We start from the raw sequence: 27,254 nt of genomic DNA, 5'->3' as shown, positions 1-27,254 counted from the left end.
ACCGCCTGAAAAACTCCTGCACTGCGTACTCAATGTGAAAGCCGGAGGGCTTTCACACTGAGGCGATGCGCTGGCCGGAGAGAAAAAAAAATCTCCTGCCAGCAGTATCTTTGGAGCGGTGAGAGGAGCGGCGTGTATACCGCTCCTTCACCGCTCCTTCCCATGTAAAACAATGGGAAACCGCAGCAATACCGCCCGCAATGCGCCACTGCAGAGGCGCATTGCGGGCGGTAACCCTTTATCGGCCGCTAGCGGGGGTTAATACCGCAACGCTAGCGGCCGAATCCCGCGGCAAATCCGACGGTATATCGCCGCTATTTTTAGCGGCACTATACTGCCACCGCGCCTCCCGCCCCAGTCTGAAAGGGGCTTAACTGTAAATTTGCTGGCAGCCACATTCTAAGACTAATCTATCTAACCCTGTAAAGCAAAATTCGCTATATACACTGTACCTTTTTTTAAAGCCGATCCGGTCCAGTCTACAATGGTGGCTTCTGTGTGCAGAAGAGAACCGACAATGGCTGTGAATGGCTGGGAAGTGACATCACCTATAGACTTACTAAAGCTGACCATACTCTGGATGAAAAATCGGTCAAACCCATTTTCTAAAAACGGACATTTGGCCGCGAGAGCAAACGATAGCGCCATCATGTAATGGCCGATAAATCGTTCATTGGACATAAATGAATCATTTTTTTGTTCGTTTTTTTTCACATGGACGGGAACCACATTAACCTTTCAATATATCGTTCGTTTGGCAGAAAATTTCCAAACTTGTCCTTCGTTTTTTCACCTCAAAAATATCCAAACCGATTACCGATTTTTGCCCATTAACTGGCCAAAAAATTAACAAACTGTTTAAGTGACTGAATTTTGGGCGATTTTTTATATAGTGTATGGCCAGCATAAGGGGCTTCAGTTGTCAGCTGCCTCTCCTGCACATGCCTACAGAGAAGTCGTCGCTGACACCTCAGCGTAGGACCGGAACGGCTGCAGAAAAGTTAATTATAGCTATTTGTGCATTACAAGGATAGATAGAATGTGGCTGCCAGTAGATTTAAATGTAGTTAATTTTTGACTGAGCTTCTACTTTAACCAGTTAAGGACCAGCCGCAGTTTAGCTCCCCCTGGGCGACACGCTGTAGCTGTACATCGGTCACTTTAAGAGGTCTAAGGGGTGCAAGCATGCCCGTGGCACGAGAGCGGAGCTAATGTGGGTGCCCGCGATGTCCGCCGGGCACCCGAGATCGCTCCTGAGAGAGACAGACCAGAGATCTGTCAATGTAAACAGACATATCTCTGTTCTGCCTGGAGAGAGGAGACAGATCTGTTGTTCATACTGGTTATAAACAGCGATTTCTCTCCTCCTCCAGGCAGTCCCATCCCCCCACAGTTAGAAACACCTCCCTAGAACACACACTTAACCCCTTCCCTGCCAATGACATTTATACAGTAATCCGTGGCAATTTTTAGCTCTGATCACTGTATAAATGTCAATGTAATAAATGTACTACTGCACTTAGAGTGGCGCCTGCGTTTTGCTCTCAGCTGCTTCAGAAAGACCCTTCTCATCTTCCACTGGGCTGCCGTTAAGTCGATTACTTAAACTATACAGACTTTGATACAAGTCACTTGTAAAATTCATTTTAATTATTCCCCACTCCCATGAGCAACTAGGTTGGCGTTTGCATTTGGTGTCTGGTGCAAGCGCTGACGTATTTCCTATGTGTGTCACCATGTTTAATGAGATCAGCTGGTCAACTCCTTCCTGTGTCACAACCTAAAGTCTGACCAGGAAGTCAGGCAGACTTAATAGAGCAGCGTTTTGAAACAACCATAAAAACAGTGAGGTAAGCGTGCGTAGAATAAATGGAAAGCCGTTTTATTTTTGCAAAATAAGTACATTAAAGTTATATTGGTACATAGGGGAGCTGGAATGTAAAAAAAAGGTGAACTTATCCTTTAAGCCACACCAAGGCTAACATGCCTGTAGGAGCCCCTACACATCCTGTCACATAAAACCCTAACATAACTGAGCCCAACAAATATATTTCCTGTGCATGTTTACTAGAGGAGAGAAAAAATTAAAGTGTATATACAGTATAGCCAAAAACTTTTTGCTGTAGTTTTGAATAGAGTAAGAAATGGTTGCAACCCTGGTAAGTTTATATTTTATTTGTGACCTTTCTGGCAAATTTTCTTTCTGACAAACAGGAAGTTGTAGGAAATTTCTACAAGAGAATTTCCTCTCCTAAGCCAGGCATACATGGGTCGCAATTTGGACCGGTTCAGCAGGGACTGGCCGAATTTTGATCCATGTATGGGCAGGCTGGTTGTACATAAGTCAATAACCATCAATCGGTTTGTGTACAACCAGCCTGTTCCCCCCCCCCCCCAAGATGATCAGTTCTGCCGGCTATAGCCAGCCACACTGATCATTGTATTCTGACATTGGGTCCCACTGTCAGAATAAAATGCCACAGCGGGAGTGATTCAAATATGTGGATGGGGAATTGGATCTTTATTTTTCGTTCAACCTTAATTAGTGGAAATGTGTTTTTTTCCTTACAGTTCAGATAAGCCCTTTTCACACTGAGGTGCCTCTAAATTGCCCATAAAACACTCCGCGCTTTTGCAGTGCATTTTGAAGCGCTTCCCATTCATTTCAATGGAGAGGGGCGTTTAGGCACTTTTTTTAGCTCTCCAAACATGCTCCAAAGATGCTGCATGCCTGAATTTTTCACGGCATTGCCAATGCACCGCCCCAGTGTGAAAGCATTCATTGATTTTAATGCATTTTCCGAGAGCTTTTCAGGTGCTTTTTTTAACGCCAAAGAACTGGAGCTTCTCAGTGTGAAAGGCCTCGAAGGACAGTCCAAGCGGAGATGTGGCCAGGAACAAATATTCAAATGTCTGCAATGAACCTGACTACAAGTTCTAGAAATGTCATAGTCCTTTAGATACAAAGGGGCAGATCCACAAAGAGTACGCTGGCGTATCTACTGATACGCCGGCGTACTTTCAAATTTCCCGCGTTGTATCTTTGGTTTGAATCCTCAAACCAAGATACGACGTCATCTGGGTTAGATCCGACAGGCGTACGGCTTCGTACGCCTTCGGATCTTAGATGCAATACTTTGGCGTCCACTGGGTGGAGTTCCCGTCGTTTTCCGCGTCAAGTATGCAAATTAGCTATTTCCGACGATCCACGAACGTACGATCGGCCGTCGCATTCTTTTACGTCGTCTCTAGTCGGCTTTTTCCAGCGTATAGTTAAAGCTGCCGTTTGGTGGCGTATAGATAAACCTGCTATGTTAAGTATGGCCGTCGTTCCCGCGTTTATTTGAATCGGGATGGACGTAATTTACGTCCACGTCAAAACAATGACGTCCTTGCGATGTCATTTAGCACAATGCACGGCGGGAAATTTAGGAACGGAGTATGCGCAGTTCGTTCGGCGCGGGGACACGCTTCATTTAAATGAAACACGCCCCCCTACTCGCCGATTTGAATTAGGCGCCATTACGCCGCGAGAGATACACTACGCCGCCGTAACTTACTTACTACTATCTTTGTGGATCTGCCCCAAAGAGTGCTTAATGGAAACTCTACATAAGTAAAAATGTTTAAAATGTGGAGCACGGCGTATTCCACGTCTACTGTTTTTCATTCCAGGAACATTTATTTTTGTAGATCTTCCTGTATAGGAGAATCAAGACTTTCAAAAGCAGAACTATGCAGTTCAATCTCTTGCTGGCTGTGTGAAGGGTTTACGACCCAGTCAAATACGTTCTAATAAAAATAAATGAAATACGTGCTACAGTGTGACCCGTAATACCTGCCCTGACCATAAAGAGACAGTAAACAAATAGAAGTCAGACTGGAAATGGATGTTTAGTATGAATGAAAATTAGAAGTAAAATTAAAACATAGCAAAGATGCTTCCGAGTACAGATGAGAGAAGGAACTTCAGCTAAATTGCTTTTGCTGCTAAATTACTACATTTTGCCAGTGCGAATTTTGCGTGACAAAATTATTCTACTCATTTTTTAATTTTTTTTTTTTTAGTGTGTTTTTTTTTCTACAGGAAAAATAAATCTCGCGCCAAATGAATTACACTAAATTATATACTTGATAAATCAAGTGACTAACTGAGTGAAGCTGCTCCCAAATAAAATCAGGTGACTAACTTGCATATATTGTGTAGTGAGGTGAGGGGCGCTATATCAAAATAGTGGATGCGTGTCACAATGTGCGTTTGAGTAGTACACAGTGTAACTGTGTGCCCAAATCTATGTGAAAGACCAAACAGATTATAGTTTAAACTCTATAAGTACAATAGTGCCAAATGCTGTGGAAAATAAATAAAAAAAAAATAAAAAAAATAAAAATAAATTAAAATTAAATTAAAAGAATGTCCAGCAAATAAATAGTTAAGTGCAAAATGGATCCAGTGTTGTATCAAGTCCAGGTGCAAAATGCAAATAATCCAATCCCAAATCGCAGGGAAAAGTGCAAATGCTAAAGTGCTTGTGAATCATCAAAATAGCCAAAGTGCGAGAAAGAAGTGACCCGCCTTCACCTATAGGTCACCAGAATAATAATGGATGGCTCCTTACCACACGGTGTTGACCAGATTACTTAAAATATGGTCAATCAGGCTTGTTTTAAATGAGGATCAGCAGGGTCTCTGTTTTTTTTTCTGCGATGTATTTTTAGGTAGTTTAGTATTTCAGTAAGTGTTTTAACCACTTCAAGACCAGGCCTTTTTCTGACACTTGTTACCTACAATTTAAAATCAGTATTTTTTTGCTCGAAAATTACTTAGAACCCCCATACATTATATATATTTTAGCAGAGACCCTAGAGAATAAAATGGCAGTCATTGCAATATTTTATGTCACACTGTATTTGCACAACGGCCTTTCAAACGCATTTTTTTTTTTAAAGAATACGCAAAAAAAAAAAAAGTTAAGTTATCCCAATTTTTTTTGCATAAAGTGAAAGATGATGTTACACCGAGTAAATATATACCCAACATGTCATGCTTTAGAATTTCGCACACGTGGAATGGCAACGAACGACAGTGCGTGAAAATACACATAGGCGGCGCTTTAAAAAATGTTATTAAAGTGGAGTTCCACCCATTTTTTTTTTTTTATCCCTAAAAAAACAAACACACACACTGAAAATATTTTTTTATACTCACCTGAAAGGGCGGTTGCTATGCGGAAGTAGCTCTTCTGCCTCTTCTTCCACCGCAGTGGATCGCCTGGTTCATCCTACGTCGCCGTGTCTTCTTGTGAATGAGCCGTGCTGCCTTCTGGGAACTGTGTGTATCCCAGGATGCAGCCGCCCATTCACAAAGCGCCGTGCGAGTCGCGCATGCGCAGTAGGAAACGGGCAGTGAAGCCGTAAGGCTTCACTACCCGTTTCCCTTAGTAAGGATGGAGGCACCAGAACCGAGGCACCAGAACCGAGCGATTGCCAGCGATCGCCGTCGGGGGACCGACATCGCGGGCGACTAGGACAGACAAGTGTCCTTATTAAAAGTCAACAGCTACACTGTTAGTAGCTGCTGACTTTAAAAAAAAAAAAAAAATCGTGGGTGGAATCCCGCTTTAAGTATTGTATTTCAGTAGAGTGGTTTTCAAAGCAATACCTTGATGGATAAACAGCATAGTGTAGAGTAAGAAGCCAAGATTTGTATCCAGGGAAGCAATACCTTTAGACCTCTTGAACACAAACTAAGGCTGCATTCACACCTGAGCGTTTTGTCGCCTGAAGCATGAAGCTCCAAAACGCTAGAGAGGAAAAATACATTATTCTCAATGGAGATGGTTCACAAAATCGCGGCAAATCGCTCGGTGTGAATGCAGCCTTAGGGTCAGTTCACACCGGGAATGTGCGATTTACATGCGGGTCAGTAAGGTGCTATTTGAGCCCATACATTTCATACAATTGTAGCGCCCCCTTTACGTTCAGTAAGGGCACTACGCTAAAGTTAGTTGGAGAATGAGAGGTAAGTTGCTCTCATTCTAAATTTTGTTAAATTTGGCTTTCGCCAAATCCTGGATTGTCCTGTGGGTCAGTCTGTGTGTCCAGATATACGATCTCATCTCTGGACGGCAGATGGCGCCAGAGGGATCCAGGCGGAGCCGCTTCTTCCCAGCAGCCAATGAGAGGAGATGAGCCTCGCTGTGCATGCTGGGAGGGGGTATTTCTGGGGGAATCCCGTTGTTCTGGGTTCTTCACGGGTTCCTGGTTCCAGGTGCGGCACCCACCTTTAGGGTGTGTGCACAACACAGGCCCACCACTATGGCCTACCTGGCCTAGGGTCGCGCGCTACGCGGAGTTCCAGACTCTGGGCCCTTCTGGTCTGGAGCAACTGATGCCACAAAGGGGCCCCAGTGACTTACTGGGTCCCCACTTCTACTGAAGAGATCCCAAGCTGTATGCTGTTCGATTGGGGGATCGGCTTGAGGAAAACTCGGAGGCAGATTATCCAAAAGGGCTTGAACGAACCATTGGGGATCTGGTGACCGGATACTGACAGGTACGCTGAAACTGTCAGACGGTGACCCTAATGTGATTTACTGGGAGGATTTTCTCTGCTGTTCACATTGTCAGCATTGAGCCTGTGGCAGAGGTTTCATCTGGCATCCTAATCTAATCAGAACCAAGTCGTGGCAGAGACTTGTTCCTCCCAGCAACCTAAAGTGACGCTCCGGCTGCCAGGCCTGTGGCAGAGGTCTGTCGGGGGGCACTTCACCCACTCTGGCTAGAGTGGCGACGCATTGTTACAACTGTAGAAAAGCAGGACTGCTTTTCATTATCCAAGCCTGATACTCAGGGCTGATCCGCCCTATAGGCTCACTATGCAAGGTGCTTAGGGCCCCGCAAAGCTGCGAAGGGCCCCCCAAATTACTAGAGGCCCCGCCTGGTGAGAAGTCATTTTCGCCCTCTCACTCCGCTTCTCAACTCGCTGGCTGCATGGGAGAAGAGGTAAGAAGTCAGCACCCCCCGCTTCTCAATTTATTGTAAGATGTAATTTCCGACAGCAGAACACCCCCTCCCCCCACTTCTCAACTTTCTTTAATGTGACATGTCACTTTCGTCAGCGCCCCCCGCTTCTCATTTTTTATGTGCCATGTCATTTTGCTTAGGGCCCCAGGGAGGTCAGGATCGGCACTGCTGATACTGCAAGGTTACTTTATTTCATCAACCTTTCCTCTCTACCTCAAGTTGATGTTGGTCGTGTTAGACCAAGAAATAAAGCATTCAGAAAACTTCATCTGTAGACTGGACATTCGATTACTGCTCTACTCACTACCTTCACCCCTAGACATCACATAGAGGTAACTTAATACGCCGATCCCAAATCAATCAGCGGCTCCTGAGGGGGTGGCGCTAAACAGTGAACATGCTCTACCCCGTTACTAGACCAACCAATTTGTCCTATTTACCATTGTGATTGAAAGTAAAGAAAATGCCAACATTTTGGGTTGTGCCCAGAAAAGTAATAAAGAGGAAATCTTCCAATGGGGGACACTAGTTCTGGTGACCTAGGGGTAATTAAACGATCCCCTTCATTTTCAGGGATTTCCTCCCACTTCCTGTTTGGCTATGGGACAGGAAGTGAAGGGAAATCTCCAAAGTGGGACACAGATTGTAAAAAATAAATAAAAATAAATCTTACTTTAATTCTTACTATAGAAAGAAAAAAGTTGTGCCTATAGTTCTACTTTAACACTGGTTACACCCAGCAGAAAGTAAAATATTATGGAAGTTTTTAACGTGAGGCAATATTCAGTCCAACTATAATTAAAGCAATACAGTTAGATTATAGGTCACATTCCCACACGCATGGGAATAAGAAAACATATGGTATAATAATTTTCAGACGCTTGGTAAATAGAGCACCTGAGGCAAGCTATGGAGCCCATAAAACACACAAAATTCAGAGGAATTCATTTAGGCTGTCAGTATTGTGTATTAAAAATGAACATTAACTCCAATGGATCGTATGTAGACATATAAACAGCAGTTGTCACATTGAAGAGTTAATATACCTTAATGTGATAATTTACTAGTGAAAAAAGGTACTTAAATTCTGATTTCACAGACCAATTGCGCTCAGCAGGAATATTTTAGAGCTGATTTCATGGCAAACTGTCTGTAAATCCTACTTTTCTTGTATCAATTATAAATCTTGGTTAGGAATGTAAATACTGTGAGATTCACACTAGTAGGTAGGTGTTATGGGCTGTGTAATGTACCGTATGTATGTATGTGTATATATATATATATATATATATATATATATATATATACACACACACACACACACACACACACACATACATACATACATACATACATACATACATACATACATACATACACAAGCCACTGTGTTAGGTACACCTGTTCAATTGCTTGGCAACTCAAATTGCTAACCAGCCAATCACATGGCAGCAACGCAATGCATTTAGGCATCTAGACGTTGTGAAGACAACATGCTGAAGTTGAAACCGAGCATCAGAATGGGGAGGAAAGGGGATTTACCAGAGTTTGAACATGGTGTGATTGTTGTTGCCAGATGGGCTGGTTTGGCTATTTCAAAAACTGCTGATCTATTGGGATGAGATGATAGAAAAGCAACAGCAACTCAAATAACCACTCGTTACAATCAAGGTATGCATCCTCTGAACGCACAACACTTTGAACCTTAAAGCAGATGGGCTACAGCTGCAGAAGACAACACCTGGTGCCACTCACGTCAGCTAAGAACAGGGAACTAAAGCTACAATTCGCACAGGCTCATCAAAATTGGACAATAGAAGATTAACAATTATCTAAGTCTGATGACTCTTTATAAAATAAAATACTTACCAGAAGTGGTTGTTACTGGGCAGATCTCCTAATCTGCCGCTTCCTTGTCCGCAGTGGGTCTTCTTTCTTCTCCTCGTCACGCTGCCTCCTGGGAAATGGGGAGCGGTGTCTTCTGAGGATGGGAGTTGAGAACCACTGTCATAGTGGTACTCTTGATGAAAGCAAGAATTGGCCTTGCTGTAAAAATTGGCGCCCCTGTCACACAGTTGCCGAAAAAGTGGCCTTTGGCCGTTGGTGGTACCTTCACCCCGTAATTTTTAGTAACCCTCCAGTTGTTCAGAAACTATAATTCCCATCATGCCTAGTCATATCTGAGTTTTACAATGCCTTATGGGACGTGTAGTTCTGCAACAACTGGAGGGCCGTAGTTTGGAGATCCCTGTTCTAGAGATATTCTTGATGAAAGCAAAAACTAGCCTTGCTGTAAAAATAATTAAAATTGAATGCATCTGTCAAACAGGTGAGGAAAAATTGGTCCTTGGGTGTCAATTGTGCCCATGAAACCTATACCAAAAAATTACTTTGAGATGAAATCAACACCCACAAAGCTAGACAGTCCTGCAGAGATTCGAGTTCCCAATAACACTGGATCAGCAACATCGGCATCAAGGGCTTGATAGCTGCTAACACAGGACTGATTCATTTTGCCAAATGTCAGCTCTTTTAAAAATCGGTCACAAAACCTCTGGCAGCACTGCCCGTTCTGAACGTATGCCGGATGCAGGGCAGCAGCTCAATTGCACACTGGGCAAGTTCTGGCCAATGGTCTATTCTCATTACCCGGAAACCCAGTTGATCAACTACTGGAAAGCTCTCCATGTCTATTTTCACCCCTAGATAATCTGCTACCATATGATGCAGACGCTGCCAATGGGATGTGGAAGCTGAGAGTCCCGGGAGCTGAGGACTAAGAAAATGTTGAAATGCATCACTGAGGCGACCCCCTTCTCAACCGCTCCTCCTTTGACCAACAGAAGCTGCAAAACTAGCTTTTCCATGAGACTGTTACATACCAGAGTCTAGAAAGGCATTACATAATAAACTCCTCTTTAAGGTGGCCTAAAGATATTTCATCCTCTGCGAGGACAGGATGAGTTCAGAGACTTTCTTATGTACGGTTGTCACGGAGGTTTGCCCTTCTCCTTGATGCCAGGTCCTTTCGCAGGCTTTAACCACTTAAGACCCGGACCAATATGCAGGTTAAGGACCTTGCCCCTTTTTGCGATTCGGCACTGTGTCGCTTTAACTAACAATTGCTGGGTAGTGCGACGTGGCTCCCAAACAAAATTGGCGTCCTTTTTTCCCCACAAATAGAGCGTTCTTTTGGTGGTATTTGATCACCTCTGTGGTTTTTATTTTTTGTGCTATAAACAAAAATAGAGCGACAATTTTGAAAAAAAATGCAATATTTTTAAGGCCCCGTACACACGAGAGGATCCATCCGCTGGAATCGATCCGCGGACCGGCTCCAGCGGATAGATCCCCTGGTGTGTACAATCCAGCGGATCTGTTTCCGCGGATTTTTATCCCCTGGGATGGATTTCAAGCGGATAAAAATTTGAAGACATCCTTTCAAATCTATCCGCTTGAATCCATCCCAACGGATTGATCCGCTGGTCTGTACAGACTCACCGGATCAATCCGTCCGAATGGATCCCCCGCATGCGTCGTAATGATTCGACGCATGCATGGAATTCATTATATGACAGCGTCGCGCACGTCGCCCGCGTCATCATCGCGGCGACGGCGCGACACGTCATCGCGATGGGATTTCGGCGCGGATTTCGATCCTATGGTGAGTACACTCCATCGGATCCAAATCCGTGGAAATCCTCGAGAGGATTTATCGGCGGAAACGGTCCGTTGGACCGTATCCGCGGATAAATCCTCTCGTGTGTACTAGGCCTTACTCTTTGCTAGAATAAATATTCCCAAAAAAGATATTAAAAAAACTTTTTTTCCTCAGTTTAGGCCGATACGCATTCTTCTAGCTATTTTTGATAAAAAAAATTAAAAAAAAAATATCGCAATAAACGTTTAGCGATTCGTTTGCGCAAAATTTATAGCGTTTACAAAATAGGGGATAGTTTTATGGCATTTTTATTAATATTTTTTTTTTTTACTACTAATGGAGCGATCAGCGTTTTTTTCGTGACTGCGACATTATGGCGGACACATCAGACAATTTTGACACATTTTTGGGACCACTGTCATTTTCACAGCAAAAAAAGCTATAAAAATGCATTCATTACTGTGAAAATGTCAATTGCAGTTTAGAAGTTAACCACTAGGGGGCGCTGTAGGGGGTTAAGTGTGACCTCATATGTGTTTCTAACTGTAGGGGGCGGGGCTTGACGTGTGAAGTCATTGATCATCTTTCCCTATATCAGGGAACAGACAATCAATGAGGCCCTGTACACACGACCGAGTTTCTCGGCCAAAACCAGCAAGAAGCTTGCTGGGTTCTTTTTTGGCCGAGGAAACCGGTCGTGTGTACACTTTTCGCCGAGGAAACCAACGAGGATCTCGTCGGGCCAAAAAGAGAACATGTTCTCTATTTCCTCGGCGGCAATGGAAAAATTTTGCTCGCCGAGATCCTCGGCGGCTTCACAAGGAACTCGACGAGCAAAACGATGTGTTTTGCCTGTCGAGTTTCTCGGCCGTGTGTACGCGGCCTGACACTGCCACTGTGAAGAACGGGGAAGGTGTGTTTACACACACACACACACACACACACACACACACCTCTCCCCGTTCTTCAGCTCCTGTGACCGATCGCGGGACACTGGCGGTGATCGGGTCCGCGGCCACGGAGCTTCGGACCCACGGCAGGTCTCTCACGGAGCCTTGGACCCAAGGCTGGGCTCTTAAAGGCAAAACGTACATGTACGTGCCTGTGCCCAGCCGTGCCATTCTGCCGACGTATATGTGCAGGAGACGGTCCTTAAGTGGTTAAAGAATCATTGAGCCCATGCACCACAAGAGTGCTCGGGTTCATTGAGGAATAATGTGGAACTGCCTCCTCCCAACCACGTACTACTCCAAAGGTTTCTGAGGACTGAAAACCAACTACTAAAGATTGATGTAGGTCTTCTCTTGTGTGTTCTGTGGCATCGCAAGAATGGTGTCTGCATAAAACGGGCCTGGAGAGGAAAGGAAGTCCTCCCGCTGCTCTGCCTCGAGTGCCCTGCCCATAATGCCACGCAGAGTATGCTCCATCAGGAACACAACGGATTGTGTAACTGATGCATGCATTGTCACGGCTCACCATTCTTGTCGCCTCCTCAAATGGTGACTACCATGCATGCATCCTTTATCAGCAGCCATTGGCATGGAAAAAAAAAAAAAGAAATCTGAGCTGCCCTGAGCCTGTCCTTGTGCCATAGTCACACAGGTAGTCGTTGACAGCCCTCTGCTACATGTAGCATTGACAAAGTTGAGTTCCACCTGGGGGGCATGTCACAAATCAGGCGGTTTATGGGCAGGTGGAATTCCCACTGAATTTCAGCCAACCAAACACTGGCTGTGAATGACCGCCTGGAATGGCTACAGACTCTTCTGGCCTGCTTTAGAAGATCTTGCAAACTTGGGTACCCGTTTAAGAAATGCTGCACCAAATTGAGGACATGTGCCAGGCATGGCAAATGTGTCAACTTTCCTTGTCGAAGGGCGGACAGAAGGTTTGTCACATTATCACACACCACCATTCCTGGCTCAAGCTTCCATGGTGTGAACCACCTCTGGGCCTGCCCTTGCAGGGCTGAAAGAATCTCTGCTCCAGTGTGGTTCCCCTAGACAGACCAGCTAAGGCACTGCATGGCATCTTTTAGACCGACTTGTTAAATAGCCCCTCCTTGAACGCTTAGGGGGTACTGGTGGTTCATAGGACAATTCAGCAGAGGAGGGCATGGAGGAGGAGGACGAGGTGGAGCTGACAGATCTCATATCATCACGTGGCTGCAAAACAAGCTGCAGCGTTGAGCCCTGCCCCTAGTTATCCTGTGTGCTGTGAACAAAATATATCCTCCCTGACCATGCTTCCTAAGCATGTGTCAGCAGTAGGGTGGACCTTGCTGCTGACTGCCTTGCCCAACGATGCCAAAACATTGCCTTCCACGTGATGGTACAGACCTGAAAAATGGCCTTACGTGTAAAGAAATAGCAACTAGGAACCTGCCATTCTGGTTCAGCACATTCCGCAAATTCACAGAAGGGAATGCAGGAGTTATAAACCCAGCAATTTGGTCAAGCTGGAATTTAGACGTTGGGCATGTGGGTGGCAAAGAGTGAATTCCTTTTTTTTTTCTTGCCCTGCAGCAGAGAAATTTGCCTGCTATACTCTACACAGAGCCACAGCTCTGCCCCGCCCACTCTCTCTCCACATTGGCTGTGATTGACAATGGTTTCCACTGCTGTCTCAGCCAATGAGGATGGAGAGTCCCTGGAGAGCCGCAGCTCTTGTGCACATCACTCTCGATTGCGATGGGGCTCAAGGAAGTATTAGGGGGGTTTGGCTGGAGTTTTTTTACCTTCTGCCTTTAGAACCACTTTAAGATATTTCTGCTTACTACGTAGATACCAAGGCTTTTATCTTGAAAGAAAACCTGTCAAGAGATAAAATTAAATATTTTGCTGCACTTTGCTGATTTCCTTTGAAATTGCTTGCTAGTTTCCTGGCTGTAGTTTGCAATAATTCTACATCACTGACATTAAAACATCTTCTAACTTTGCTTTGACTTTTGACTTATTTTGGACTTCCACTAGCTGCATTCTTGCTCCAGGTCAGTGACTTAAAAAGTATTACAGCTAATCAGACAATAAACATTCTGGTGAACATGGTCGGCAATGTCAACCCGCTTATCTCACACATAAGTTTCTTTCAAAGGTTTTAAAAATTGAACTGCTGGAAGAAAGTCTGTCCCTTTATTAAAGAAACCAAACACCACTGATGGATAGGTGGGGCTGGCCCATACCTGCAGCAGTTTTCAGTACCTTTTGCTTCTCCCAAACATTGGCACCATTGACATAATTTCCAGGTAGTGCTGAGGCTTGTCTACCCCTCCCTGTCTCCTACACATTCCTATTGGCCCACGACGTTGGTTGGTGGGAGTGATCTTTCAAGGTCCAATGCTCTAGGGAGAACAAAAAATGTCCCTGTACTGCAAGGTTAAAGTGTTACTAAACCCACAACAGTAAAATCAGTGTGTATATGCAGTAAAGCATGCTTGTTATACTCACTGTGGAACCTAAGGGGTTAATCCTCTGCATTTTGTGAAAAGGCTGTTTGATCCTGTATGCACTGATCCTCCTCTTCTTCCACTGACTCCAAAACATGTCTGGATAAGGCAGTTACTGAAGTCAGGCTGCACATGCTCAGTTTAGTACGTATTGCTAGAGTTTTTTTTTTGCTTGGGATAATGCATGTGATCAGCATAGGGCTAATCAGCACTGTCCAGACAGAGGGTCATGGGTCCTGAACCCTGATAGGACAGCCAGTGCAGTATAAAAAATCCTCCTACAAGCTTTAACCAGGCACTGATAGAGGTCACAGGACTGCTATATACTGCCGATGAGAAAGGGTATTTAACCATGTTCTGTATACTGTAGGAGACCAGATATAATGAATGCAGACTCCTGGGTTAGTAACAGGGACAATGAATTTAACAGGGACAGAGGGAAAGTGCTTCTTCTCTGTTGCACTCTAGCAGTTGCAGGTCCTGTCCCCTAGAAAGCTGTGGGGAAGTCTACCGCTGCAGCAGTGTCAGTCCCACTGAAAGCAAGGATGTTTGTTTTCCCAGAACAAGTGAAAGTCACTTCAGCATGAAGCCCAACAAAAACGCTGGACAGTAGCCACTATAAAATGCCAAATAGTACCTTTATTGTGGCATTAATGGCAGCACAGTAGCTTAGTGGTTAGCACTTATTTGCCGAACTGGAGTCTGCATGGAGTTTGCATGTTCTCCTTGTGCTAGGGTGGGTTTCCTCTGGTTTTCTCCCACATTCCATAGACATGCTGGTAGGTTAACCGCTTAAGGACCGCCCACTGTATATATATATATATATATATATATATATATATATATATATACATACATATACATACATACATATACATACATACACACACACACACACACACACATCGGCAGAATGGCACGGACAGGCATAATCATGTACCTGTACGTGGCCCTTTAAATGCCTGCCGCCTTCCCCGTGAGTCCGACCGCGGGTCCCGCAGACTCGATCGCCGCGGGGATCCCCACGATCGTCTCACGGAGGTATAGAGTGGGGAGATGCTTGTGTAAACAAGCATCTCCTTGCTCTGCCTAGTGAGAATGACACTGTACTCGGAACAGAGATCAGTGTCATGTGACACAGAGCCCATCCCCCCTACAGTAAGAAACACTATGCAGGGAACACTTAACCCCTACAGTGCCACCTAGTGGTTGACCCCCTCACTGCCAGTGTCATTTTCACAGTAACCAGTGCATTTTTATAGCACAAAAGAACAATGGTCCCAAAAATGTGTCAAAAGTGTCTGATGTGTCCGCCATAATGTCACAGTCACGAAAAAAATAAAATAAATCACTGATCGCCGCCATTATTAGTAAAAAAAAAAAAAATACAAATGCCATAAAACTATCCCCTATTTTGTAAATGCTATAACTTTTGCGTAAACCAATCAATAAACGCTTATTGCGATTTATTTTACCAAAAATATAAAGAAGAATACGTATCGACTTAAACTGAGGGAAAAAAACATTTTTATATATTTTTTGGGGGATATTTATTATAGCAAAAAGTAAAAAAAAATATTGAATTTTTAAAAAAATTGTCGCTCTATTTTTGTTTATAGCGCAAAAAATAAAAACCGCAGAGATGATCAAATACCACCAAAAGAAAGCTCTATTTGTGGGGGGGGGGGGGGGGGAGGATGCCAATTTTGTTTGGGAGCCACATCGCACAGCCGCGCAATTGTCAGTTAAAGTGACGCAGTGCCGAATCGCAAAAAGTGGCCTGGTCTTTGACCACTCAAATGGTTCGGGGCTGAATTGGTTAAATGGTTCCTGTCTAAATTAGTTCTAGTATGTGTATGCATGTTAGACAGGGACTGTATGTAAAAGGATAGATATGTCAAGTCCTATGTAAACTGTCATCACTATAAAAAATAAATAATGAAAAAGCCTCCTGAAACTTAAGGCGGCCATACACGGTTCGAATTTCGAAAGAATTTTCTTTCGAAAATCGTATCAAAGAATTTTCGTACAAATTTCGCACCGTTAGTGGGCTGCAGCAACAGCCGATTTTCGTGCGGCAAACAAATGTGAGAAATCCGACATGTTGGAAATTTTTGGAAAAACAAACGATTTTCGGATCAATGATGGGAGAATCGTGCGAGAAAAGTAATAGAAAAAAAAACCGCGCAAGAATATTCCCGGAGAGAAAAGAATATTCCCGGCAACATGAATATTTTGTCGGCCGAATTTCGAAAATCAATGGTGGCATCATCGGATCACATAAAAAACGAACTTTCTGATTTTGAAAAGAAAATTTGTTTGAAATTCGACCGTGTATGGCCTGCTTTACAAAGCCCACACTGGTGACTCCTTCAGACTATACTGTATATTCACTGAGATAAGGAGTGAAGGAAAAAAAGCTAGTGTTGGAATTTAATATAATGCAATGGTGCCATCTAGAGGTTAAACAGGGATCAGACACGGTAACTAGGAATGGATTACTATTTGTAAAAATAAAAACGTACTTACAGTATACTTTCCAATTATAATAGGAAGTATTTTTTGCTTCATGACAAGTTGCTGTATTTAGAATTTAAAATAATGTAAATTATTAAAAATTCAGCTTCAAGCAATAAGTATATATGCCTTAGGGCTAAGACAATTCCCGGATTCTTATTAATCTCCACTCTATCCAAAACGGAAACAAAAGCTTTGCCTTTAGATATAGTTTAAAATACATAAAATTATATATATCCATGGCCACAGGTGTATGAAATCAAGCATTTAGCCCTGGTTCACACTGATACGATTTGGCATGCAATTTGACATGTCAAATCGCATGCAAAAGCGGCAGCTATTGCCCGCAATGGAACCACCTGAATTCCCAAAAGTAGTTTCTGTACTAACTTTTGGCGATTTCAGGTGCGATTTCCATTGACATCTGTGCATCAACCCGCACAGATGTCACTGAAATCGCCCCCGAAGTCAGGACCGACACGCGGGAATGAAATCGTGATGTCATTTGATGTCAGTGTGAACTTGGGCTAAAGCATGGAGACTGCTTCTACAAATGTTTGTGAAAGAATGGGCCGCTCTCAGGAGCCCTGTGAATTAAGGTGTGGTACCGTGATAGGTTTCCACCTGTGCAATAAGTCCATCCGTGAAATTTCCTTGCGGCTACATATTCTACGGTCAACTGTTAGACCCCTTTCACATTGAGGCGTTTTTCATGCGGTACAGCGCTAAAAATAGCGCTGCTATACCGCATGAAAAAATCATGCCCTGCAGGCTTCAATGTGAAAGCCCGAAGGCTTTCATACTGAAGCGGTGCGGTAGCAGGACCGCTCCAAAAGTCCTGCTAGCCGCATCTTTGGAGCGGAATAGGAGCGGGGTGTTTACCGCTGCTATACCGCGCCTTCCCATTAACCCTTTTTCGGCCGCTAGCGGGGGTTAAAACCTCGCTGCTAGCGCCCGAATAACGCGGTAAATACCACGGTATAGCGGCGCTAAAAATAGCACGGCTATACCGTCACCGCACCTCCGCTGCCCAATGCGATACCTTAGTGGTATCGTAACAAAGTGGAAGCAACTGGGACCAACAGCAACTCAGCCATGAAGCAGAAGGCCATGTAAAATGATAGAGCGGGGTCAGCGCATGCTGAAGTGCACAGAAGTCGTCAACTGTCTGCAGAGTCCATAACTACAGACCTCCAAACTTTGTGTGGCCTTCAGATTAGCACAATAACAGTGTATAGAGAGATCAAGGAATGGGTTTCCATGGCCAAGCAGCTGCATCCAAGCCTTACATCACCAAGTGCAATGCAATGCGTCGGATGCAGTGGCGTAAAGAATGCCGCCACTGGACTCTACAGTAGTAGAGACGTGTTCTCTGGAGTGACGAATCACAGATGAATGTGTCTGGGTTTGGCAGTTGCCAAGAGAATGGTACTTGCCTGACTGCATTGTGCCAAGTATAACATATGGTGGAGTGGGGATTGTCTTTCAGGGGTTGGGCTTGGCCCCTTAGTCCCAGCGAAGGGAACTATTAAAGAGGAAGTAAACCCTGATTTTTATTTTTTTCTTCCCTGCAAAGGCAAAATGTGCTAGTAGAAGATAAAAAAAAGGGCGCTTCTGGATAACAGAATTACCAGAGGGAGTGTTCCCAATGAGCCGGTAATGCAAAAACAGGCTTATGGATCTAGGTTCAAGACAATGATGCCGCGTACACGCGATCAGAAATTCACATAAGAAAAACGTGGATTTTTTTCCGACTGAATTTTGGCTCAATTTTGAGTTGCATACACACGGTCACACAAAATTCCGACCGTCAAGAATGTGGTGACGTACAACACTACAACAAGCCAAGAAAAATGAAGTTCAATGATTCCGAGCATGCGTGTGTTTTTTTTTTTTGCGCGTCAGAATTGCATACAGACGATTGGAATTTCTGACAAGAACTTTTCCCGTTGGAAAATTTGAGAATCAGCTCTCAAATTTTTGCTGTTGGAAATTCCAACAGAAAAAGTCAGATGCCTACACGCGGTCGGAATTTCTGACCAAAAGCTCACATCGAACTTTTGTCGGAAATTCGGCATGAAAAAAAAAAAAACGTTTTTAAAAAACATAATTTAAAATGATTGACTCCACTTTCACTGATTTTTCCTGACAACTACTTAGATTTTCTATCTCTCCCTCAAGTTTTCCAAGTATCCCCTGGTTTTTTTAAACTCGATCCAATTTTTCCATTTTCCCCTATCCTCACTGTTTTCCTCGTCTGCCCTATCCTTCCATTCCTCCCTCCTGTAGGTATCCTCCACAGACTCCATCCACTCCCAAACTCGTGGACTCTCTGCTTCCCTCCACTTTTTTGGAATCATCCGTTTGGCTGCATTCAATAGGTGGGGGGTCAGTGAACTTTTATATGCTTTTATACTCTCGTTCCCCCCGTGGAACAAAACAACCCTTGGGTCTTCTATTACCTCTTTTTTAGTAATCGCCTCAATAAGTGGTAGAATTTTTTTCCAGAAGTTTTTAATTACCAGGCAGTCCCACCACAGATGAGCCATTGTCCCCTCTGCTGTACATCCTCTCCAACAGTCTGCTGACTGTCCTTCTCTGTATTTACTGGTTTTGTCTGGGGTATCATACCACCCCGTTAAGCATTTGAAGTTCATCTCGGCAGTCCTTACATCTGTTGTAGAGGTGTGTGCCATTTTTATTATTCTGGTTATTGACGTTTTTTGTCTGGGAACTTTCAGTTCTCTTTCCCATTTTGAAATAGATTTTGGGATTTCTAACTCTTCCCTTTTAAACAGAAACCTGTAGATTTTTGAGATATTACCTTTTGAGCTATCGGTAGTGCAAAGTTTTTCTATCGGTGTATATTCTTCGCTTGGTCGGAGAGGTAACGGTAGGCGCTTAATAAAGAGCACCAACTGCATATAACGCCATTCATCCAGTCTCATGGATACTATCTTTGTTTTAATTTCGTGATATGTCAATATCTTACCCTTTTGTATTATATCCCTAACCTGTGTCCTATTTTTAATCCAGTGCCCTCCCACCCCTTCAGTCCCGGGTGCAAAGAATTCATTATCTTTAAGGTCCATTAATGGAGAATTAAATTTTAATTTCAGTTGTTTGTGTACTCTATCCCAAACCCGCAGTGCATTACTTGTTATTTCGTGTGCTAAAGTGTCTAAAGTTCTATGTTGAGATGGGTTCCAAATCATTCGCCCCAATTGTGCCCTTGCCAGTGCGCATTCGATATTAATCCATCTTTTGTCTGGGTTTTCTTTGGCCCACTCTATTATTCTCGCGAGAACCGTTGCAACATAATATTTACTTATGTCTGGGACCGCCAGCCTGCCCATTTTCTTTTCCTGTTTTAGTACTTGAGCTGAGATCCTCTGTCTTTTATTTTTCCAGATATAGTTCATCAGAAGGGAGTTTAATATTTTTATATACGTCTGTGGTAGCGCTACTGGTACCATTTGAAATTTTTAGATTATTTTTGGGACTAATACCATTTTTACATTGATCCTACCAAACCATGAAATTGGCCGATGATAGATTGTTTTAATCTCTTGTTTCATTTTGTTTAGCAGGGGGATGTAGTTAGCTCTATACATTTTCCTTAGAGAGTTTACGAGTTTTATACCTAAATAATTCATTTCTTTTTTCCAGGAAAAACTGAATGCTGTTTGGAGGTATCGTTTTTCCCCCTTAGAGATATTGACATTCAGTATCTCCGTCTTAGCTACGTTCATTTTAAAATTTGAGACCTCTCCATACTGTGTAATATTTTCCATTAGGATCGGAAGTGTGTTTCTGGGGTTATTTATAAAAAATAGTACGTCATCCGCAAAGGCGGCCAGTTTATGTTCTTCTGCACCAACTTTGACTCCCACAATCTCAGAGCTGTTTCGTATCATTGCCAAAAGGGGTTCCAGCGAAAGAACAAAAAGAAGAGGGGACAGGGGGCACCCCTGCCTGGTCCCATTCCTCATGTCTAGGGGGGTGGATAGAGACCCGTTGATTTTAATCCTGGCGCAAGGGTGGTGGTACAGAGTTTTAATCCTCCTCACCATCCTCGGGCCTATACCTATATTTTCTAATGTTTGAAACATGAGCCCCCAGTCTACCCTGTCAAACGCTTTTTCAGCGTCCACTGACAGGAGTAGACCGGGGGACCCACTGTCTCTAATCTGCCGAAGAAGAAGGAGCGCCCTGACCCCATTATCCTTACCCTCTCTACCGGGTATAAAGCCCACCTGATCGGGATGCACTATAGTTGTCATTATTCCCTTTATACGTTCGGCCAGAATCTTGGCATACAGCTTAGTATCTGCATTTAGTAATGAGATTGGGCGGAAGCCTGAGCAAAGTGTGTTATCTTTTCCCTCCTTTTTTATTACAGTAATTGTTGCTTCCAATGCCTCCCGACTCATCTCATATTCAGCCCCTAACCCATTAAAGTAGCGGCAGAGTCTAGGAATCAGGATGGGACCGAACTTTTGCAGGTACAGAGTCGTAAAGCCATCTGGGCCTGGGCTTTTCCCCTTAGCTGAATTGTTTAGGGCTAGTCTCACCTCCTCCTCTGTTATAGGTTCCTCTATTTTTGCAGTTGTTTGAGAATCTATTTTTGGTAGGTTTGCCTTCTGTAATATTACTCTTATTTTGGCCTCTTTTTCACCGGGAATTTCTGACCAAAAGCTTACATCGAACTTTTGTCGGAAATTCGTCATGAAAAAAAAAACGTTTTTAAAAAACATAATTTAAAATGATTGTGTGTGGGCTTCACATCATTTTTCAGGTTCTGAAAAACGACAAAAAAAAAAAAAATTCGAACATGCTGCATTTTTTAACGTTGTTTTAAACAATGTCGTTTTTCGGGTTGTAAAAAATGATCGTGTGTGGGCTAAAACGATGTAACAAAACCCACGCATGCTCAGAAGCAAGTTATGAGACGGGAGCGCTCGTTCTGGTAAAACTACCGTTCATAATGGAGTAAGCACATTCATCACACTGTAACAGACAGAAAAGCGCGAATCGTCTTTTACTAACAAGGAATCAGCTAAAGCAGCCCAACGGCGAATGGAACTTCCCCTTTATAGTGCCGTCGTACGTGTTGTACGTCACCGCGCTTTGCTAGAGCATTTTTTTAAAACGATGGTGTGTGGGCAACGTCGTTTTAATGATGAACTTGGGAAAACTTTGTTTTTTCGACATGCTGAAAAATGATCGTGTGTACGCGGCATAAGAAAAAAATAAATAAAAATTATGTTTTGACAGTGAGAGAGAGACTGGTTCTTCTGCCCAATAGGCAGCTCAGCATTCAGACACCTTGATAAATGAGGTTGAGTGTGGAGAATACTACATGTCTATTTCTCAATACTCAGGCATTGTCACTCACCCGTTGTCTAATCCATTCTGACCCAGTTTCTTGCCAATGTCACCAACCATCACTCCTGGCATCGGAAGCAGAGTTTTCGGATCACGTATCTGTTTATGACACGAAAAAAAAAAAATATTATCTGCATACTTAAAAATTTATTGAGTTGCAGGTTTCAAAAATATTACATTTAAAAACTAACCTACTAACAAAAGAGACTGGAAGTGTCATCTCAATTCTTCTGTATAAAGGTGCACCCAAAATGGTAGACTTAGGTGACCACATCATAAAGTTTACGAGGGCTAAACCACAACAGCACGTTTCATTTTAAATCAGCTAAATACATCTAAATAGCATAAAAAAAAAAAAAAAGTACACAAAATCTTAAGCCTCATGCAAACTGGGCATCAAAAATGGTGGAATAAATGCCAAAAACGCATAAATGCACGTTATTTCTAGATGCTAGGCTCGTCCACGTCTTAAAGGGGTTGTAAAGACAAAAATATTTTCCTCTTAAATTAAAGTCTGACAGTAGCTGATAAAGTAAAAAGTAATGTTTTGCATTATAACTAGTTTGATACCTGTTGAAATCAAGCTGTTTTATTCACCTCCAGCACTCCTGAATCATTATTCTCGCTGACTTCCTGGTTTGCGGTGCACATTCATTCTTGCTACATCACAGCCTAATGGGAACTACAGTTCCTATTAGGCTTGGCCTCCATGCCTGTGAGGGATAAGAGAGCATCTTCACACAGGGCTGTAGTCATAGGGAGGGGGTGAGCACATTCTGCTTTCCACCATGCAAAACGGCTCAGATGCTGGTGGAAAGCAAGAAGAGGAGTGACAGGAAATGGCAATTTTAAACCTGGATTACTGTATTTTGGAGGTCAAAAGGAAAAACGAGGTAAGAGATATTTAAATGCTCTAGCTTACAGCAATCAATTGATCTAAAAAAAAAAACGAACCTTTAGTGTTCCTTTAATGCATTTTAATGGCCACAATAAATGTATTTTCTGGTCAATAGAATGCTTTACAACTAAACGCCCAAATACACATAAACGCACCTGAACACACAACATGCATGCAAAATGCAGCTTGAGCCAGGTTTTTAAGCTACCTTTTCCTACCCTGGACCAAAGGTGTCCAGGGAAGAAAAAAAATGTCCTGTGTGCATAAGGACTTAACGCGGAGTTCCAACCAGAAATGGAACTTGCGCTGATCCGTTTCCTGTCTAATCCAGGTATTTGCTCCCACTTCCAGCAAAAGATCCCTGCAACATCCGTGGCAATCTACGCCACATCCAGACAGCAGGGACCCTTCAGAACATGCAGCACGACTTGCGCATGTGCAATAGGGAACCAAGCCGTGAAGCCGCAAGGCTTCACTTCCCGATCCCCTTATTGAAGATGCCGATGCCTGCACCCGGAGCCGAGGGACAGGTCGGCTTTGGGTAAGGACATCGTGGGCGCCCTGGACAGGTAAGTGTCCTTATCTTAAAAGTCAGCAGCTGAAGTATGTGTAGCTGCCGACTGTAATAATTTTTTTTGTCAGGTGGAACTCCGGCTTTAAGCAGCCCATAGACCATGGGTAGAAGGAGAGAAAATTACTTGATTCTTCCATCACAATCAGTACTGATGGGGGAATGCCTCCTGCAGCACTATTGTGCTCTGCCGGCGCGGAGCCTTCCCTGCTGACAGACCACAATGATCACTGCTGGCGACCAGAGCCGCCGGTAGTGATCGCATTAAAAAATTCAGACAGGCTGGATGTATTGAAGTTGATCGATGGATCAACTTCAGTACAACCAGCCTGCCCATATATGGGTCAAATCTCAGCTGGTCCCTACTGAACCGATCGAGATTCAATCCATCTATGGTTGGCTTTATATTTAATTATGTTTAATCACTTAAGAACCGCCCGCCGTCATTATACAAAGGCTTTTGAAGAGGGATATCGTTATGGCAGCAGCTAGATACCATAACTCCGGTATCCTCTTCAAGAGCGGGCGGTCCACTTTCAGATAAAAGTGGTCTCTGTGGCGTATTTGCGGCAAGGTCACTTTTATTGGTGGCGGGAGAGGGGCCCCACGCTCCCGCCACTCTCCCGTGCCCTCGTGTCTGTTCATTATGGAGGTGTGGGGAAGATGGCCCCCCTCCGTCTCCATACCATTTTTTGTCAAACGTCACTTCCGCCCATAGCTCTTGAAGCAACGTTTTTTTTTTTTTTTTTTCAATTGACATTTAAAATTATTTTTATTGTTTTGTCGCCATTCCACGAGCGGGCGCAACTTTGAAGTGTGACATCTTGGGTATCAATTTACTCGGCGTAACATAATTTTTCACAATATAAAAATTGGGCTAACTTTACTCGTCTTTTATTCAAAAAAGTGTTTTTCTTTTTACCAAAAAAAGTGCGCTTGTAAAACCGTTGCGCAAATACGGTGTGATAAAAAGTAATGCAACGACCACCATATTATTCTCTAGGGTGTTAGAAAAAATATATATAGCGTTTGGGGGTAATTTTCTAGCAAGAAAAAAAAAAAAAAAAAAAAAAAAAAAAGATTTAAACTTGTAAACAACAAGTTTGAAAAATAGGCCTGGTCCTTAAGTGGTTAGGAAGCAGCCATAGCCTGTGTAGACTGCGCAATTGTCATTCAAAGTGCAACAGCGCTGAAAGCTGAAAAATGGCTTGGGCAGGAAGGGGGTGAAATTGCCCGGTTAAACTGAAAATTCAGTTCCGTTTTATTGAACAGGTCTAAACACAAGGTCAATGTAGAGCAGAGAGCAATGATGAAGTGCCATCAAAATTCAATTTAGTAGAGTGAAATAAGTGGAATACGGCTGCGAGATTGCGCTAAAGGGTTATTGCACTTATCCTTACTAAACAAGTCTGAAAAGCGGTGCAATTCTCCCCAATTCTCTGTACTTAGTGTTATGTCCTTCACGAAGGATTAATGAATATCTGTTAGATCCACGTTTATTTCAGGAAGCAATGTTCAAGAGATTTTCTAACTTTGTGATACAGCCTCTCTCTACGTCACTGCAACTTCAACAAACTAAGAAATAAAAGCATATAGTAAGCATAGCTCCCAACGGTCCCTGATTTGGAACAATGTCCCTCTTCCCCCCTCACTTATCCCTCATTTTGGTCTGATCCATATAGTTGTATATAAAATGCATTTTTTATCTTTCAATTTTTTTTTCCCCAGGGATAAACCTTTCATCTGATTTCTAAATTGCTGCATTTGTACATTTTAAAAGCCAATATAAAAGGAATAGTAGTGGTAAGAAAAAAGCACTTGTGGATTTAATTAACCTTTTTTTGGTTAATTCTCGTAAGAGAATGTGGCAGGAGGCGTGTCCTATGACTACATACGTTTGTTAGTAGGTGTCCCTCATTCCTATCTCAAAATGTTGGGAGGTATGTAAGGAAGGCCTAAAGCCCAAGTTTAGTCAAAAAATCTTAAAAATATATTAGGATAGAGATTGATATAGATATAGATACACAAACACACACACACACAATTAGTGCTGTCAAACGATTAAAATTTTTAATCGCGATTAATCGCATTAATGTCATAGTTAACTCACGATTAATCTAATTTATGACGAATTTCCCCACAAATATCGCACAATTCTGCAAGTGATTATAATTTATGATCGCTGTTTTCTAGCTGATCTAAAACCATTTTTGACATAAAGGGACACTTTTGGACAATTTACAGTTTTTCAGGCAGAAAGAATAGTTTTTATTTTATAAAAGTACATGTAGGACACTGGGCAGACCACTAGGGACAAGGGGGGTGTGTATTTTTTACATACAGTACTGTAATCTATAAGATTACAGTATACTGTATGTATTGTGTTTGTTTACTTTTTTGAATTTGGCGCCGTTCTCCGCTCCCGTGCGTCCTTGTGTTGCTGGCTGTTGCTTTAGAAGAATACCAAAGTCCTCTGATCCCCCTACTCTCACAGTTGTAATCTTCTGTTGCTGCGGGAGTGAATATGAGCCGAGGGATCCGTCATAGGCACTCGTCAATAATTCCAGGGCAGCCATCAGAAAGTTTGGGGCCCCTTACACAGCTTTAGGCCTGCCCACTGGTCGTTCCACTGAACCTGCCCACTGGCCATCCCACAGGGTCCTTCAGTTTGTTCTGCACACCTGTGACTAGGGATGAGCTTCGTATTCGAGTCGAACTCGCGATCGAATCGTATGTTCGATCGTTCGTCGAATTGCGAACGTTTTGGGCCGTTCGCGCCAAATTCAAGTGGCGCGTCTCGGCCCATAATTCACTGCGGCATCGCAGTGCATTGCTGGCTGATGATTGAGAGAGAGAGAAATGTTTTTGAAGTTAAATAGAGCAGGCAGGCTAGTCAGAGTTATAGTGTGTAGAGGATATATATGCATCCCAGGTGTTCTATATATATTTATACACTGTATTGAGTTTAGATAGATCCGCTCTTCCCAATATACTGGCAGGCATAGGATTGTGCTAGCTGCAGTATTTTCACGAGGTGTCCGTGTCCTCTGTACTGTGTGCACCTAAAGCTACGTCAATAGATTTGCTGGTGTTTCTCATATTAATTCCTAAAGGCAGTAGAGCTGCACGATTCTGGGAAAAATGAGAATCACAAAGAATCTTAGAATGAAGATTACGATTCTCTCACGATTCTCAAAAAAAATACATGGTGCTTTTTGTTAGCATGCATTTGTGATTTTTTTTTTTGACACACACACATAAAAATAAAATCAAATAAAAATGCATGTTAACAAAAGCACCATGCATTTTGGTGCAGCAGCATTAATAAAATAAAAAAAAGGCCCATGCACTTTGGTGCTATTGAGGGGTGGCAGGCAGTTCATTCTTAAATTAATAGGCTGTTCTGCAGCAAGGCACATACTCTGATGCATCGCATAGATGTGAAGTTGAACCTTTAAAAACACAGTCAGGAGGCCGAGGGGCATCAAAAACCACAGCAGTGATAGCTGATAATAGCATGGCTGTTTTGTACAACGTCACTACAGTACTACCCTACCTCACTGCGCACTCACTGCCCTATGTTTTCCAAAAAGTTTAAAAAAAATATCTTTTGGCTGGAGCTACACTTTAAAAAAGTACCAGTCCAAAATTCCAACAGATTCTACTTACCAACAAACCTACAGTCCCTGTCTTGTTTGCACCGCCTGTATACTGCTGTTCAAAGTATATGGGGCCAAAGGGGCTGGTA

The 27,254-nt window shown here is 43.1% G+C and overlaps 1 protein-coding gene across 4 annotated transcripts in view; it reads right to left on the bottom strand.

Annotated features, from left to right (window-relative positions):
• The window catches only part of ACOX3 (acyl-CoA oxidase 3, pristanoyl), a 186,708-nt gene that overhangs the window by 120,040 nt on the left and 39,414 nt on the right, over window positions 1-27,254 (bottom strand). For all 4 annotated transcript variants that reach the window (XM_040335363.1, XM_040335361.1, XM_040335362.1 and 1 more), the window contains exon 7: window positions 22,048-22,136. In XM_040335363.1, the coding sequence (XP_040191297.1) occupies window positions 22,048-22,136 (89 nt within the window). The remainder of the gene's footprint in view (window positions 1-22,047; window positions 22,137-27,254) is intronic.

Source organism: Rana temporaria, chromosome 1 (genome assembly GCF_905171775.1).
Source record: "Rana temporaria chromosome 1, aRanTem1.1, whole genome shotgun sequence".
Taxonomy (NCBI): domain Eukaryota; kingdom Metazoa; phylum Chordata; class Amphibia; order Anura; family Ranidae; genus Rana; species Rana temporaria.
The sequence above is the reverse complement of the archived record's forward strand: the minus strand, read 5'-3'. Positions and strand labels throughout refer to the sequence as shown.